This window comes from Pygoscelis adeliae, unplaced genomic scaffold (genome assembly GCF_000699105.1).
Source record: "Pygoscelis adeliae isolate BGI_AS28 unplaced genomic scaffold, ASM69910v1 Scaffold160, whole genome shotgun sequence".
NCBI lineage: Eukaryota > Metazoa > Chordata > Aves > Sphenisciformes > Spheniscidae > Pygoscelis > Pygoscelis adeliae.
Genome location: NW_008824035.1, coordinates 2,638,362 through 2,655,442, shown reverse-complemented (window position 1 = coordinate 2,655,442; position 17,081 = coordinate 2,638,362). Strand labels below are relative to the sequence as shown.

Below are 17,081 nucleotides of genomic sequence, written 5' to 3'. Positions count from 1 at the left end.
AAGCCGCACACAACTAAAAATAGGCAGATTAGATTTAAAGCAATAGAAGCTATGAAAGGAACTGATGAAAACATTCAGAATTATCATGTCCTATGGAAATTCAGTTAAGGTTTAGTTCCACCAGAAAGCAATGTACTGCAGTCTACAGTGTCTTCTGGTTCTTACGTTTTCCTTTTAGAGATTTCACATGACAAACACAAAAACACAAAAACACAAGAAAAGGAAAATCCCATATTAGATACCTCAAACTAGGCTCTAGGAGTCAGTATGACAATAAATAAATAAGTTAAAATTGTTTTGATGCCTCATGAAGAGGCCACTGGCTCTCTTAAGTATTAAGTAGATTTCTCAGAATAGCAAATTTAAGCCTGTATTCCTACTGTTCCCAATGAGCTTTAAACAATAAACTTCAAAACATTTCTGCATAGAAACAACTGAAGATAGTTTTGCTGTAATAACTATGCATATGAATAATGTCATATAATGCTACCTTTTCACTTAGGAATTAAGTTGAAATGTTATTTGTGGAATAAAAAAAAAAGAGGCATATTTTGGGTTTTTTTTTATTATGACCACAACTTTTATGGACTTCAGAGAAAGTATGTGTATGAAGCCGATCAGTCTTAAGAGGGTTATTGATAAATCAGAGTGAATACAATGTATTGTTATAATACAACCCTTAGCTAAGCCAAAGTTTCTTCCCAGAAATGTCTGTTCTAATCTTGATGCAATCACAGAGAGTTAAAACATATTAGTAATTGTTGACTGAACAATAACTAAGTTAAGCATAGATTACTGGTATTCAACTGCCATGCTGGAAGACCAGTCTTTATTACGATGAGCATCGAGCATCAAGCATTTTGGATCTCTCTAGGGTTAGGCTCCCATAGAATAAGGTCCTCTCTAAAGAAAGAATAAATCCCAAAATACTGTCTTGGGAATACACAGATAAGTGACACTGGCCCAGAAAAAAACCTGGACTGCAAGTCTGGTAAAGCTTATAATTTTATTTCCAAGAAACCTATTTCTCCTTTTAAAAGTGTTGAACTATTAATGCTATACTAATAGAATCAAATGGAATCACACAGCTAGACCACTGCTTATTGATTTAATTAATTAGGGAGTGATGTTAGAGAGTTAGGCTGTCATCACATGTGCTATTCCAGCTGCAGCTGATTTGGGTGGAAAGGTTACTTGGTTATCACTGCCTCCAATTCTAGGTCCACCAGCTTCACTGTATCATTGTAGAATTTCTTCTTAAGATGGTTCTGACATGTGATCTGCATTAATGTACATGATTTTAATAATGGATTTTTTTTCTAACCCAGGTTATTTTTCAGAACCAGGTTAGGCAGCAACAGCATGGGCAGTTACACTGACAGATTTCAGAGTGCAGAAGATACCCATAGGTGGGGCAATGACAAGCAGATAAGGGGTAGTAACCTCAACAGACATTTTTTACAGCTAGAATAGCCTATGCAAACACAAATAGCTAGTGACTGATATTAAAGCAAGCAACATTTTATACTTTACAGACCAATAAGTGAGGAACTGAGGTACACAGCCCAATAAATGCAGATCCAGTACAGAAACACATAGGAGATAGTAACAGGACAACTATCACTATGAATTTTCTGAAGGCTAAGAAAGGTCTTCCTAGCCTTGTAGGCATAAAACTTTAGGCAGGCATAAATGCAGGTACTATGGATTTTAAAAGGAATATATTGTTAATTGACATGTTTATAATGGGAAAATAAGCCTGAGAAACTATTCATGAAGTGAACAAGTAGGAAAATATCAAAAAGTAGTCTAGTGCTTCACTGAACTGCATAAGGAAAGGTTAAACTAGTAGGTGTAGATTTTCCAGCAACCCACAAGTCCCTACATCAGCAGGCTATATGATTAACAATACATGTGCAAGGGAATTTGGCCTTCATCATTTTCCATATGATGATTCCTCCATGTTATATGATTTGTCAGCTTATAAAAGCCTTACCAGAACAGATTCATCAGGGGTGCATCCTCCATTAATGTAGTATTTGGCATCCACAGCTATGATCCTACCATTATTCATGAAGCCAACCTAGAAGGATCAACAATAACCTATTTAGATTTTGGCACTCATTCATTTCTTCAGTGCTTGTATATTTTGAAAATGAATGTAACCCACACAGTTAGGGTCATACTGCACTATTAATTTCTGGGCAGCATTCACTGAAACTATAGAAGGGCAAGAGAGGAAGAAAGTACGTTCCTAAGATACCGGTTTTCCCGCCTGGCATCTGTGATCTGTATAGGTACAGCATATAACAAGCAACATCAGCCCACTGGGAAAGGAAGAAGCAGGGAAGCCCAGTGGCTTCTTGTGTATCGCCTGAGATGGCTGATAAGTGTGTCATCTAGGAATGTTCACTGTAGACAAAGTGAAATCCCACTCTGACTGTAAGAATAGTGTCTGGCAGATGGAGTATGACATTTGTTTTTCTTAATGAAGAAATGTTATCTTTATCTCACATCTCTCTTTCACCTGTTGCCACTAATAGTTCCTGAATTCTCACCATGAGCTACAACTCATTTTCAACTTAAGGGAAGCATCTTATAAAACTTCTCTTACTTTACCTATGTAGTAGAGATGGAAAAGAAGGCAGAAATTGTCCTAATGAATAATTATGACTGATGACAGTGCTTGAGCAGGGAAGAGATTAATTTCCTCCATAGGGTGAGTTTTCTGTATGACACTGTTTCTGTGAAAAACTAGCTGCTCCTTTGTGTGAACCTAACCATATGGATGGTTTAAAATAAACCTCTGCAGAAGAAGTCTGAGCTAGCTTGGCTTCCCGTTGCCAGGAAGAAAGACAGAAAGAGCTATAAAAGGAAAAGGACACGAAGGGACTAGAAAAAACCAAAACAAACCCCTGCAGAGATAGAGGCAGAAGCAGAGAAAGGGCTGTACAGCAACTTTATCTCTTGGTTTCCTGGCAAGTAGTTTTGTTTTAAAATTGAATTTATTATATTCATTTTCATTAATAGAACAAATATTAACCAGTAACCCTGAAATACTTATTCACAGAAAATGGGCAGGTACTTTTTCTTGTGGCACTTACTTACTTTATATTTACCAATAAAAGGATGTCGGCCACCAGTGATTAACATATCGTCCCCTCGGCTCAGAATAAGACGGACTGCTCTGCTGGTTCTAAATCAACAAAAGTCAAATTTCAGTCAAAACAAGAGATGTTATTAACAAGATGGCTATTCGTCATGTATCCAGACCTAGCCATGCACATAAACATGCATTTAGATTAAACTTAACTTTAATAGGCTTAAATATATGCTTAAAGCTATGTCCGAGTTCTTTTTTTTTTGCATTTACAATCATGTCAGAATTTTCATTTCATCTCTTGAAAGCCAATGAGATAACTCAGTGCAGACTTCTTGTGAAGAAATTGTTATTTCAGTGTTGAGACTGAACGGTGTTAAGTGAGCTAACAGCAGTTAGCATTCAACATTAAGCAAGAAATAGTCGCCTCTTAGCTATTCAGCTATTATTGGAATAAAACCAAAACATGGATAATAATAAAAATATGAAAATTAGTCTACAAATGCATATACCATTTAAAATAGTTACCTTTGAAAAAATGGATATAAGATGTAAAATAAAGTCCTGACACTAAAAAAAGATTGTTTAAACTATAAAAAAAGATTACTTTTAGCATGGCCTGGTTAATCCAAAACACATGGCCAAAAATAATCGAGAGCAGTTTGTACAACAGTAGTAACAAGAGAAATGCATTGAGCTAACCACTCAGATTACAAGATCATTTTCTCTAAGACAGGATGTAGCCTGTTGTGCATTCTGCAGCAAATCAGTTATGTTTATAAAAGAGGTTACTATCCCCTGACAGCTAATTGCCAAAACTGTCCTGCCAAATTTGGAGGGTGGGGTATGGAGTTTTATGTGTTGTGGTTCCTAAACTAATTCAAAGTAGTATCAGCAAAAACATAATATCTAATAGATTTAAGCTAATTTTGTCTGAAAGATGTTGGGGACTGAACTAGAACTACTTGTTCTTAAAAGCAGTTCCACTCACGAACTCTTCCTTCTTCATCCTGCTGTGCCAGTGAAGTTCACATCTAGATGGTTAATGTCATGTTTTGAATGTACATACAAAGCCTCAGTAGTTAGGGACAGGTCCTTTTGAAATGCTCAATCATTGCAAGAATATTTCTAGCTTTGGTATTTCTAATACCAATTTCTTCAAGTCCCATTAATTTAGTTGAGGCTAGAGCTGCTTAACATAAGCAGTCTAACAAAACAAAACAAAGAAATGCACTGAACAGTCTTACAAAATGTGCAACAGTCAGGATTTTATGACTTTTTGGCTAGCAACTTTGGAAAAGGAGAAAGCATTGTAGCCAAAATGCAAAACTTGCTCACCCCATTTTCTCTTCATATCCCAATACACACATACCACACTTACTTGTTTGCTGCCACTGCAGCAACTGATGCCAGTAAGCCAGCTTTCAGGATTTTCCCACCGAAAGCTCCACCAACTCGTTTAACATGGCACATGATCCTGTTGGCAGGTACGCCTAAACTTGCAGCTACCATCTCCTGTAAAACCAGTTTTAATCTTTTATGCCAACTCAAACTAAGCCTAAAAGTTAGGTTCTGAGATAAAAAACTTTCCTAGAAAAGGGTTCCATAGATGTTTCTAGTTTTTGGGGTTTTGTTTTAAATCAGATGAAAATAATTTTTCCTTAACCCTAGGTTAAAAAGCAAGAAAAAGATAACAACAAACACTCAGCAGTGTTCACATTTAAAATCTCTACCATGGAGACTGAAATGGCCATGGACTGGAGTGAAGAATAATACCCTTGGATTTCATTACCTAAACAGTAAGAAGCTTCAGGTATAAGAAAAAGGGATTAGAATACAGTTTTTATTATTTTTATTACTAAGTTCATAAATTTGATTTTAATTTTTAATTCAAAGAAAACCATTTGTTTTTTAACAATCTAAGGTCTCGCTAGTGTCAAGAATATTCTTGCTTCATATCATTTTCTCAAACACAGAGTTCTTCATGCTTCTTGGCTATTGGCAATACAATAATAATGGAAATGATAAAAGGAGCTGAACTGGGCTTTGAACACAAAATGCCAGTGTTGAGTCTGAAATACTATCAGTTTCATGCACCATAGCTATTGCTATGTAAACCATAGCTATGTCAGTGTTTGCTTTACCATTTACCACCATGAAAATGATCAGAGGGCTGGAACGCCTCTCCTATGAAGAAAGGCTGACAGAGTTGGGGTTGTTCAGTCTGGAGAAGAGAAGGCTCCAGGGAGACCTTACTGTGGCCTTTCAATATATAAAGGGGGCTTATAAGAAACAGAAAGATTTTTTACCAAGGCCTGTACTGACAGGACAAGGGGCAATGGTTTTAAACTGAAAGAGGGTAGGTTAAGATTGGACATAACGAAGAAATTTTTTACAATGTGGGTGGTGAGACACTAGAACAGGTTGCCCAGAGAAGTTGTGGACGGCCCATCATTGGAAGTGTTCAAGGTCAGGTTGGACAGGGCTTTGAGAATCTTGATGTAGTGAAAGATAACCCTGTCCATGGCAGGGGCATTGGATTAGATGATCTTTAAAGGTTCCTTCAAACCCAAACCATTCTATGATTATGATTTTGGCACGGAGCAGCAGTCTCACCTACAGCTATTAGAATTGATCAAACCCTCAGCAGACTCTGACTCTGCAGCGTGCTGATTGCTCCTCACCTCAATGGAAAGCTAAAAGGGATGGATGAGCCTCAGCACTCCACAGGGAGTTTTTCATGCTTACAATAGTGGGGCATGAGGTACTTTGTTCAAAGGGAAATAAGAGACTTTTACTTCCTCTTTATCCTCACGGTTTAGTGGTCAGCGTTTATCAGGGTACAGCAGTATGACAAAGCAGCTGTTGTTGGATAATCCAGATGTGCGATTTCACGTTCCTACTGCTTCTAAATTGTTAAGATAGATTTGTAAACCAAACTTAAAAAGGTCTATTGTCACAGGTTCAGCCACTTTCTCTGAGAATGCTCTGTATTACCTGAATAATTGCTGGATGCTGTGTTGACACATACACATCCATTTCTTTATCCTCTCCTTTTGGAACAGCAAGCACACTCTGAGTCTCCATGTAAAAGTGTTCCTGTCCCCCAATGCGAATCTCCCCTGACCCAAAGAGAAAAACACAAGTGTTACTGACGGAAAAGGACAGAAGAAATGAACTAGGAAAGAACTAACTGCCCATCATCATATAAATTATGGTAATCGGTGTCAGATCTTATGATGCTTCTTGTATGAAGGAGCAACATCTAAAATAAAAACACAGATTAAACTTCTTGCAGGATTAAATTGGTCTTGTTCCAGTGGCATCAACAGAACTTGATTAATAGTGGAACAATATTGCCTACAAGTGGTGACAATATTAAATAAAACAGATAAATTAAAGCAAGCATGGAAATACTGGACGAGGTCAAGAAGAAGGCCACCAAGATGGTCAGGGGGCTGGACCACAGGATGTATCAGAAGAGGCTGAGAGAACTGGGTTTATTCATCCATAAGAAGAAAAGGGTTAAGGGGAGATCTTATTGCTGTCTACAACTACCTAATGGGAGAGTGTATAGAAGAGCAAGCCAGACTGTTCTCAGAGATACACAGTGGAAGGATAAGAACACAAGAAATTCCAACCCAATATAAGAAAAAAAATTTCACCATGAAAGTGGTCAAACTTTGGAAGAGGTGCCTATAGTGGTTGTGGAATCTCCATCTTTGGAGGTATTCAAAACCTGACTGGACATGGCCCTTAGTAACCTGCTCTAACTGCAACTGCTTTAAGCAGGAGGTTGGAATAGATGACCCCCTTCCAACCTAGTTATTCTGTGATTCTGCTTCAGGGACAGAGATGCAGAAAGCTTGAATGTAGTAGCAGGACCACAAGACCACTAGGTTTAATCACACTTTCTTCCAGGTGACCAAGAGCTTTCTCAGGCCTAATGGCTATATGGAAAAAAGGTAGAACTGGGACTTAAAGAACAGACAGACAAACCCAAATACTGACAACAATTTCTCACCAAATGTATTCTGCAGTTTACCTTCAATTATATTATCAACAGTTTCAAATGCCTGATCAACATTTCCTTGTTCTAATTTTCTTTTTGGCTCAAAGAACGAGTTGTGCTTTATAGCTTCCTGCAGTGGAGAAAAAGAGAAATAGTTTTTTAAAGTATTTGCAAGGTTCTCAGCTTGTTGTGGCATTTTACTCTCAGGAGAAACACCATTCTCTTCAGAGATTTGAACCACCAGCTATCAAAGTCAATGAACAACTGTATTTCATCGCTTTACTGTCATTGTTGATGAGTTTGTGTATTCAGTTTCAGCAATTCTTTCCTGATGTGTCTTGTGTTACTGATGACAGCAGTTTCTGAAGGAAATGCATTCAGTTTACTCAACCTGCTCTTCCCTCTCATACATGTAGCAAATGACCAAGAGAGCACAGAATAAGAATGCAACCCCATCATCCAAAGAGTGATGCCATTAAGAGGGTAAGAAATCACAAGGACTAAGTAAAAGTAGAATCTATTTATTAAGTATGATTTGCTTTATTTCTAATAAGACTTTGTCAGACTTTCAACTGTAATGAAATATTAGTAAAATTTGCCAGTCTTTAAAAAGAGACTACTTCTACTTTTATACCAGAAAGACTGTTCTGTTACACCCCACACACATTATGGAAACCAGCTGCAAAGTGACTCCCAGAACTAATTGTGGTTCCCTGCAAATATGTCCTTAGTTCCTTACTTCCACTCATCTCATTAACCCAGCATAAGTCCATTTCCCTTATGACTCCCACATCACATTTCTAAAATGTTCTATATCCCTAACATCTTTCCCCTCACATCCCCCAACACTTCCTACATCTCCAGCCTAACTTTGTTGGCTTGCTAGCCTGACAACAGATACAAAATGCTACAGATAATCAGGAGCTGATCGTTCAGCCAATATACACACATTGATTGACCAACTGGTAGCTACCAAAAGAATTATAAACAACCAGCGTGCTCATTGCCTTTTCCTCACTGGGAACATTAAAAGACGTCTTCTTTTCTACTCTTATGTTTACTATTATGAAACTTGTGGGACCTTAATACCTTTGAGGCTGTTGCCTATCTATCACAAGCGGTCAAAATTATCCGAAGGATTGAAAAGTTATTTATAGGGAGACTGACAGACTGGTTAATTGCATGTTCATATTCACCTTGTTTCCTTAGAAAATCATGTTTAAAAAGCAAGTGAAGAGTGTGAACTGCTTCTTCCATTAACTATATAGAGAAAACAATAAAAAAGCAAGAGAAAAGAAATTATCAGTACCTCAATTGTTAAGATCACCGGTTCCAGCGCTTCATACTCTATCTTCACTTTTGCAGCTGCTTGTTTGGCATGAACATCTGAATCCGCAACCACAGCACAGACAATCTGACCCACACAAATCACCTGTAAAATACACATCACTTAATAAAACAGTGGATTCAGATTATTCCCATATATGCTGCTGATATTCTTCTTTTGTGTAACCACTATTCATGTTTCCTTTTTAGAATTTTGTTTTGACTTAGGATCTTTGTATTTTTTAGATCATCCATGAAGCTAACAAATTATTAGAAATACCAGTATAACTAGGGAATCAAGGAAAATACAGTATTGAAAAATGGATAAGTGATTTGGGAGCCTAACTTTCAATGGAATATACTCTTTCAACAACTCAGATGGTTTTGTAAGGTTTAATCTGTATTATTCCAATTTATATATTTTTCTTTAGGCAGAATATGATGCATATCAGCTATTTTGAAGTTGAAAAGGGATTGGGAAAAAATTGTAAGAATTTACCTTGTTATATGCCTAATGTGATTCCCTGATGTACACACAATACAGAAATTCAAGAGTCAGCAAGTAAAATTTCATTATAAAAATCTGAAGAAAACCAGTAAAAATGAAGAAAATTGGTTAAAAAAAGATAGTAGTTATACCTTATTTCTTGCAAATATAATCTCCGGATCATCAGAGTAGTAAAACTCATTTGTAGCTGGTACATCATGAGCTGTTATGATATCGAACACACCTGGTCCTTTTAGAGCCTCTGAGGTATCTATAGATCTGATTGAGATATGGGAAGAGAGAAGTGTAATTCATTACTTTCACAAAGCGTTGAACAGACGAAGGGAACACAATACAGAGATATGTTTCTTGTACAGCCAGGATATGCTCATAGGTTCAGACATGTCTTCTTCTATCTCTGGCATGTGAAGAAGTGCAGGTCAAAGGCAATTTAAAATTCTACTAACCTGCTTTTTTTCTAGGAAATACTCTAGATGCAACAGGGAAATCATTGGCCCATTAGACTGCCTGAACTGCGCTGATTTAATAAAAATCACTGCACAATTCCAATGCTACAATTGCAACTTTCTAAGACCTCATAGCCTACACAGATAATCAAACTGATACAAATAAGCATCTACAAATGGAGAGTTCATGTAGAGAATTATAATAGAAATGGCAAGACCAGTATAAATAGAGAATGAATGAGAATCTATGGATATAGAAGGATCAGAAAGAATGGCAGAAAGTCTATAAGAATGGCATGTTTTGATAACACCTAGTTTACCAGGTCATCAAGATCCCAGCACATCTACAGGCATCTTCTCTGGACACCCAGATGAGAAGACAAAGGAGAGTGAATAAATCCTACTGACTCACAGAGACGGGGGTGATGTCAGCTCCTAGATGGTACCAAAAAGAGCACATCCAAACCCAGCATACTATCACCAACTTAAGAATAAGCCAGGAAATATGACAAGGATTCTATATCTAGCAGCCCCAGTCCTCTCTGTCATCACAATTAATCCTGACCAGGCCACATGGATACACGTTTTGGTGCCTGAACACTGGGCAGACAACTTGGATATGTGCATTTTGGTGCCTGAATGTCGAACAAACTGCTAGAACAGGTGTGTCTTGGCAGTATAAAAACATAAGTAAAAACAGTTTTCCTTCAGAATAAAACCCTCTTCCTCTGCTATAAGGCCTCATATGAGATTTGCTACCTTGTTGCTGCAATGTTGCAACACTATTTCCCACATTTTGAACAATTTTCTTTTTTCATAATAGAGTTGAGATTTCAAAGCTATGTTGGTAAAGCTGAGTTTTGGTGCCTGCTTGCACTGCACAGCTCAGCAATTTGTGGAGGTATCTAGGCTAGCTCTAGCCTGGCTCACGGACCAGGAACAGTTCAGCCTTATTAGTGCAGTAATATGGAGTGAGACACTTAAATCCAAACAGAGCCTTCTACTAGAGCAACAATATTGCTTCCAGCACCTGAGCCAGTGCTGGTGTCAGGCATGCTTTTCTGTATACACATAACTCATTAGTCTGCTCTAAAAATCTCAGACAGGAATTCATAATAACACTTCCTTCGGATACACTTTGAATACTTACACAATCTTAGCATGAGCTCTGGAACTAGTGACGACAGCCAGGAAGAGCTCCCCATCCACAGAAGGAAGGTCATCAGTGTAAACCGCTTCACCAGTGGCATGCTTAATTCCAGACTGGTGCATAATGGGGCGTCCTACAGGATCCTGGGGAGACTGACTCGGCTCTATGTCCTGTACAGTCAAAAATACACACCCCACACCCCCGAACAGTTAAAAAAAGAATAGTCATGTTATTCTTACAGTAATCAAAAAATCAGATGAAGGAACAACTGTTCATATTATCATCTTCTGGTTCAATATTGTAAACAGATGTGGATGCAGGACCTGGCTGCTGCTCCTGGGGATTTCTTCAATTTCTTCTCTTAAGGAGCCTTCCAAGAGCCTTGCACAGGTTTGTCTACTTGGATTTTTTCCTTAATCGTTTACATCATAGTGATACAAACAGCACTTTTGGACAGTTTCCTCCCTTACTGATTGTTGTCATGAAGCTTTGATAATTTGCCAAATTATTCTCACAAGATTCTGCTCTGTATTTTACCAGTGTCTGGTGTTGTATTTTGAGCTATTTGCAGCGATTCCTAGGATTTGTCTTCCTCGCTAAAAGATTGCAACTGATCGACATAAATCAGTGAGAAAATGTTTAAATATTTCCTTCCCGATTTTATTTCCTTGCACTGTGTGTGTGCCTTATTAACCTTATTTTGCTAAGTCTTTCCTGAAAGTTAATTCAGTGTTGCCAGTTCATTCTGCCACACCAACTAATTGTTGCCAACTTCCAGAACACTTTTCCAATTTCTGGGTCAGTGTTCACACTAACTTTTTCCTTTTCTACATTTAGAACTAGTTAATTGCTCACAACTCAACAACTTCTATAGCTGCCAGCACACAAGTGTTCTGGCTACGAATTTCTACCTCCTGCACTTCCTGGCACACTGTCTGCTATTAGCCCAAGGCCAAGAACAGACATTTTTCACTTGACTGCCTAAAGTCCTCAAATGGCTGTCTCAGCCAAACCATCTCAACTTTTCCACTAACAGAATGACCAGGTATTTATCTTTCAGGATACATGTTCTTTTTTTCCCCTTAATTTTAAAAGCTTAATAATGTTCAGATGAAGAACTCCAGACAAGAGATAGGGACTTGCAAAAGTTTTATAGAAATTTAAAGTGAAAAACCATATTTTCTGGGTTTCTAAATAATTTCTGTTGCTCAGTGCCAACTGATCTGAATAACAAATTGTTTCCATTTCTGTTGTTTAGTCACTTTCTTGCAGCTGGGGAATAAATTGCTGAAAGCCATAGAGATCTAGTTCCTTTGATCCTAGCCCCTTTTATAAGTCCGTAGTGTCTTTTTTTTGACGATAACTCTGAAGGAAGCTGAAGATAATGACTTGAACAAATTCAAAGTATTTAAAGCTAAAATGTTATTCTAAAGAATATCTGAAAATGAAAAAAGATGTTTACCTAGATTTCATTTACATTTTCTTTAGGTTTTGAAAAACTTGGGATTTTTACTTGTGTATTGAGGGTATCAAAATATCAAAAATCCTTGCAGGAGTTCCCACCATGATCTAGTCGCAAGGGTGAGCTCAGAAAATCCAAAAGGTGTTCTTTGCTGCCCTCTACTGCTGACTTCTCCTTGAATACTCTTGTTAATTTGATCAGACAGCCATCACAAACTCCATCTTGATTCCTAAATCCACAGTAAGACCTAAGAGTCCTCTGAGATCTTAAGAAAAGTGTGTCTTGAGACAAGAATGCTATAGTGATAGCTATAGACCTGTTCTTTTCAATCTTCTTTATTTTCTTCTAATTTTTTTCCAGTTGGGTTGCACACTGCAATATACCACGTTTAAGCAGTCTGACAATGGAGTTTGTTCGGCATATTTATCTTTTGAGAACTGTTTAGAAGAAGTGAGTATATCTGTATGAGTCTATTTTTACAGACAAGGTTTTTCTAATTGAGATACAGTTAAAAGCAACCACTAAGAGCCTGTTGCCTTCAATCCTTTGGAAAATTTGTACCTGAGCTTCACAGCAAGGGTCATGCTTGAACTGTGACTTTTTACTAAGACTTATAAAGCACAGCACAATCTTAGAATAAAATCACTTGCCTGGTATATTTGGATACTCTGAGGCATTTTGTTTGTGAAATCTTGTAGGACACTCCTGTATTCCATAGGTATGTCAGGATAGTGGCAAGGATCCTGAAAAGGAAGTGAATTACTACTAAAACTCACATATTGAACGTTAAAAAAACCAACCAAAATCACCAAATACAAACTCTTTATACAGGAAATTCCTTCAAAACTCTCACAAGCTAGAAAGGCTCTAAAATAACAATTTTAAAATAATGTAGAGTTTTGAGATTTCACTAAATAATATTTAAAAACATATTGGATTCAACAAATATTCTTGTTTAAAGTAAGCAACATAAAGCAGGGATAGTCAGAAGAGCTTTGTTCTGGGACCTGACCAAAACTGGCACAGAATCATTCTTGGTAATAGTAAATTACCTAGTAATGATAATTCAGGGGAAAGAGCTCAAGGTAACACAGAAGAAAAAGGCAAAAGGGATGTTTTTCCTCATAAGAACAGATTTAAGACAAAAATAAGTAAATTACACCTAGAATGCAGTGGGAAGTGAAATTTTAGAATCCTCCTCTCCCAGTCAAGAACTCATACAAGAAGGAGGGTTGGTTTAACACCTACAGTTGCTTTCCAAAGCCTTTATTTCTATTCTATTTATGTTTTGAACTACAGACAGATGGTGTAAGACCTCACGTGTGTTTTCTTTGGGCCTGGGAGATCAATACTGATATATTGTTGAATTAACATTGCTCAATTTTTTTTTAAAGCCTAATTTCCAAGGTAAAGGTATCTGAGCACCTAAAAGTTAAATGGGCATCTCTCCATCAATCTCTTTGGGAGTTAAGCACTTACATTCTTCTGTAGATCTGAACCCCAAAGATAATATTTAACACATTGTACAAATTGCAAGCATCAATAGATAGAAAAAAACCTTTCATTTGCTTGTGCAACAGCAGACATGAAGAACTAATTTACCGTTGTCTTTAATGACTGCAGTACTTCCAGGAAAAATCTGTAGAAGAAACTGATTATCAAAGTTTTCTTATAGTCTACTTTTTCACCACTGGCTGAGCTTGGAAGAGCAATTTCTTTAAGAACTAGTCTGCAAGCTTCATCCAACATTTGTTCATTCCAGTGTCTGTCAGGAAGAATAATAGATACAATCAGACCAGAACTCAAAAAATAAATACAAATTGCAGTAATACATTCATACCATGGACCACAGGCATAATCCTGCTCACAGTGAAGCCAAAATATTGATTCTAATAATGGCCTGCAATTTTGAAAACAGTGTAGGTCAATGTTGCTCACAGAGGTGAGGTCCCTTAAGTCAATGGAATTGAGTGCTATGCCAGCCTTTTTAAAATAAATAAAAAACCCCTACTACAGCTTTAAAGCTGATTTAACAGCCTTACAGATTATCACTGTTCTGCAAATACTGTCCTATATTTAAAGAAAAGTGGATAACAATATTGATACAAATTGTAGATGCTTTCAAGGGTTCTAGTGCTGGATAGTTGTTACATTTTCTGAAAAGGCTGTCTCCTTGAAGTCTCTCAACACAGTTAATTCTCCATAGTTACATAACCCTAAATATAAAAATATAAATGTTAGAATAAATTTACTCATGTAAAGCAGCAAAAAATAATGAGTAGTTCAACTAGTGAAACAGTTGCATACTAAATGGTAAAACAGTCTAGTGATACTCCATTTACATAAATGGTTTTATACTGCCTGAATTATTTGTAATTTTGTTCCTCCAGACCTTGGAAAGATGCTGCAAAGTGGGAGGGAATGTCAGGGATTAGCTTCAGAGATTATTAGGATCTTGTAGATGAAGAAATACTGAAAAGGTTAAGGCTTGACTTGTGCTCCTAAGTTTATTGGGCACATCTGAAGTTCTCAAACTTTTTATCTATTAGAGCCAAACTGAAGGACTCAAGAACACTGACAGTAGGGGATTATCAAACCTATGGGATACAGCATCATTTACCAATGCTCGGGTTCAGATGCACAACTGACTACGTATACCTTATCCACCTATCTCACAGCTCATATCTCATATCTCTCTGCATACTTCACACCAGAGTTGCACCCATGTGCAGACTCCAAAATGTAATAATCCTGAAAAGCCATCATTAAGGTTTGACCAGATCATTCACTTGAACATAAATGGCATCAGCCAGGCAAGTAAAATATTTCTGTACTTTCATGCTCCAAGGAAGTACACCCAAGCTCTCAAAGTCCCTTTATTAAGAGATATAGAGAAGGCAGAGAAATTGTACCTTCCGGTAAGTGTCCAACAGGTTTGTTTTGCACAGATTGTGGTTGAGACAGCACCTCCGTAAAAAATGCTTAAATCTTTTATTATGTCTGTACCTTCTTCAAAAAGGACTCTCATTCCAGCATTGGTTATTGGGAGAGCATTTTCTCGTCTTGGTGCTTGTCGAAATGCAGAGACATACTCCCCCTGAGCAAGATCAGACAGAAGTGGGTAACCTGCAGACATGTTAAGTATCTGAAAGCAGAACTTGTTATTGTACTACGTGCAGCAAGAGAATAAAAAATCAAGAGCACAAATACAACTTCCTGAGCATTCAAGACCATACACTTCCTTCTCTTGACCTTTCAGTAGCTTTACCATCTCTGATTTTCTAGCAGCCCATACCCAATCCTCCATCATTTACACAGTTCAGATGACCTAGATTTTTTCATGGTAGATAGCTGGAAGACAGGGATCTTGTGGAGTGGAGTTGCATTTATAACAAGACCAAAAGCTTAGAGGCTTTGAAGTATTGCCAAACTTCAGTACTCAGATAACATGACCCATAATTCTCTTATAAGATCCCATATCCACTCTTGCGAACACAATACCAGTTAAAAACTATTATTCAATTCAGCAACATTTATGGAAGCACCACACACATGTCCAATCATCTCATTTTAAGAAAAATCCTCAAGAGATGATAAAGCTTTACCTGCTTGATGCCAACCATATCACAGGTGAGCAGCCTGCTTTGGTGAGGACTATGGCAGCTTGTCCAAGACCCCTTTCTGTAGGTGGTCTAGACAATTGCTATTGCCCTCATCATTTTAGGGTAAACTTTTGTCTGAGTATCACTCTTTATATTTTGTGTTTTTTGGCTGAAACTGGGAGATAGTATGGCACCGACAGGTTCAAATGTAAGGAATTCAGAAAGCGAGCAGTAATAGTGTTACTTTAAACATAGTGATTATGCTCCCTCCTGCTCTTTATTTAATAGTCTTTAACTCTGCGTAAAGCAAATCTAAACAAACTAGTAACTTACCTTCCTAGAATAGGGAATATGGACAGAGACTAAGATCTCTTCTGGCATAATGGTATTACCAACTCCATCTGCAAAAATATCACTCAAAGGAATCTGTCGCTTTCTTCCTAAAAAAAAATCCCAAATCCAGAAACTTCTGTACAATTGTGCAACAAACATACATCAGTCATACTTTAATTGGCAAAAAATACCTGAAGCCTTCCTGAGTAAATAATAACTGCAGAGTTTACATAACAAATTATCAGTGGTATGCTCTATAAATACAAATGACTGCTCCATCTTCCATAGTATCATAACACCAGAGTCCTAAGAAAGTGCCCAGAGATCAATCCCCATTCCGTAATTCTCCCTTCTGATACTGCCACAATGATTCCATCCCCACTCCTGTCAATCTGTTCCAAATCTCTGCAACTTCTGTCATCACTACCTTTCCTTCTAAAACGTAAAGAATGAGGAAGAAAACTGAAAGGGAGAGAACTGCTGCAAAAGTAAAAAAAAAAATTTGGGTTTTGTTTTGTTTTGTTTGTTTTTGTTCTGAGATTCTGAACAATTCTAGGAGTCCAGAGGGGAATAAATGCTATTGCCTTTTCCTTTCTCTTTTTGATAGATTACTCTAAAAGTGACTATGTTTGTCATTCTATGATATATACTATTAAAGGTGGGATTTGCAAAAGGGAAGAGGACAAAATTCTGCAATGAACCTAAATCTGTAAAAGCCCTTTGAACACTTAAACTTTATCTATGCTACATCGGGTTTGCCAATATCACTACAGAGTTAAGCTAGCAAGACTTCTGGAAATGCAACATTTTAACACATAAAATTAATTCTATTAATTAAACAAGCTCCATTGGCTCAAGGAGTTTTGTTGGTAGGACTGCAGCTGTACCAGTAACACAACTGTCAAGTAGCATTGTCGTTCTGCCAGAACACAGAGGCATAAACATTGTACAGATGGAAAACCACAGTGATTCACCAGTGTGGAATTTAACAACGTGTGTTTGACAGATGAAGTCAAAGTGTATTTTTTACTAGTATTCTGTGTCCTTTGTACTTTTCACATGCTACCTAAAGGGTCCGATGCATTTTAAAATAAATTATTTCTTATTACTAGACAATATTTATCTTGCAGTAGCCCTGACCT

The 17,081-nt window shown here is 37.3% G+C and overlaps 1 protein-coding gene across 4 annotated transcripts in view; it reads right to left on the bottom strand.

Moving 5' to 3' along the window:
- The window catches only part of AOX1 (aldehyde oxidase 1), a 43,673-nt gene that overhangs the window by 13,756 nt on the left and 12,836 nt on the right, over positions 1-17,081 (bottom strand). For all 4 annotated transcript variants that reach the window (XM_009331624.1, XM_009331631.1, XM_009331639.1 and 1 more), the window contains 12 exons: positions 15,940-16,046; positions 14,917-15,101; positions 13,607-13,769; positions 12,655-12,747; positions 10,543-10,712; positions 9,078-9,204; positions 8,422-8,544; positions 7,146-7,242; positions 6,098-6,222; positions 4,482-4,615; positions 3,109-3,196; positions 1,997-2,083 (listed from right to left, as the gene is read on the bottom strand). In XM_009331624.1, the coding sequence (XP_009329899.1) occupies positions 1,997-2,083; positions 3,109-3,196; positions 4,482-4,615; positions 6,098-6,222; positions 7,146-7,242; positions 8,422-8,544; positions 9,078-9,204; positions 10,543-10,712; positions 12,655-12,747; positions 13,607-13,769; positions 14,917-15,101; positions 15,940-16,046 (1,499 nt within the window). The remainder of the gene's footprint in view (positions 1-1,996; positions 2,084-3,108; positions 3,197-4,481; positions 4,616-6,097; positions 6,223-7,145; positions 7,243-8,421; positions 8,545-9,077; positions 9,205-10,542; positions 10,713-12,654; positions 12,748-13,606; positions 13,770-14,916; positions 15,102-15,939; positions 16,047-17,081) is intronic.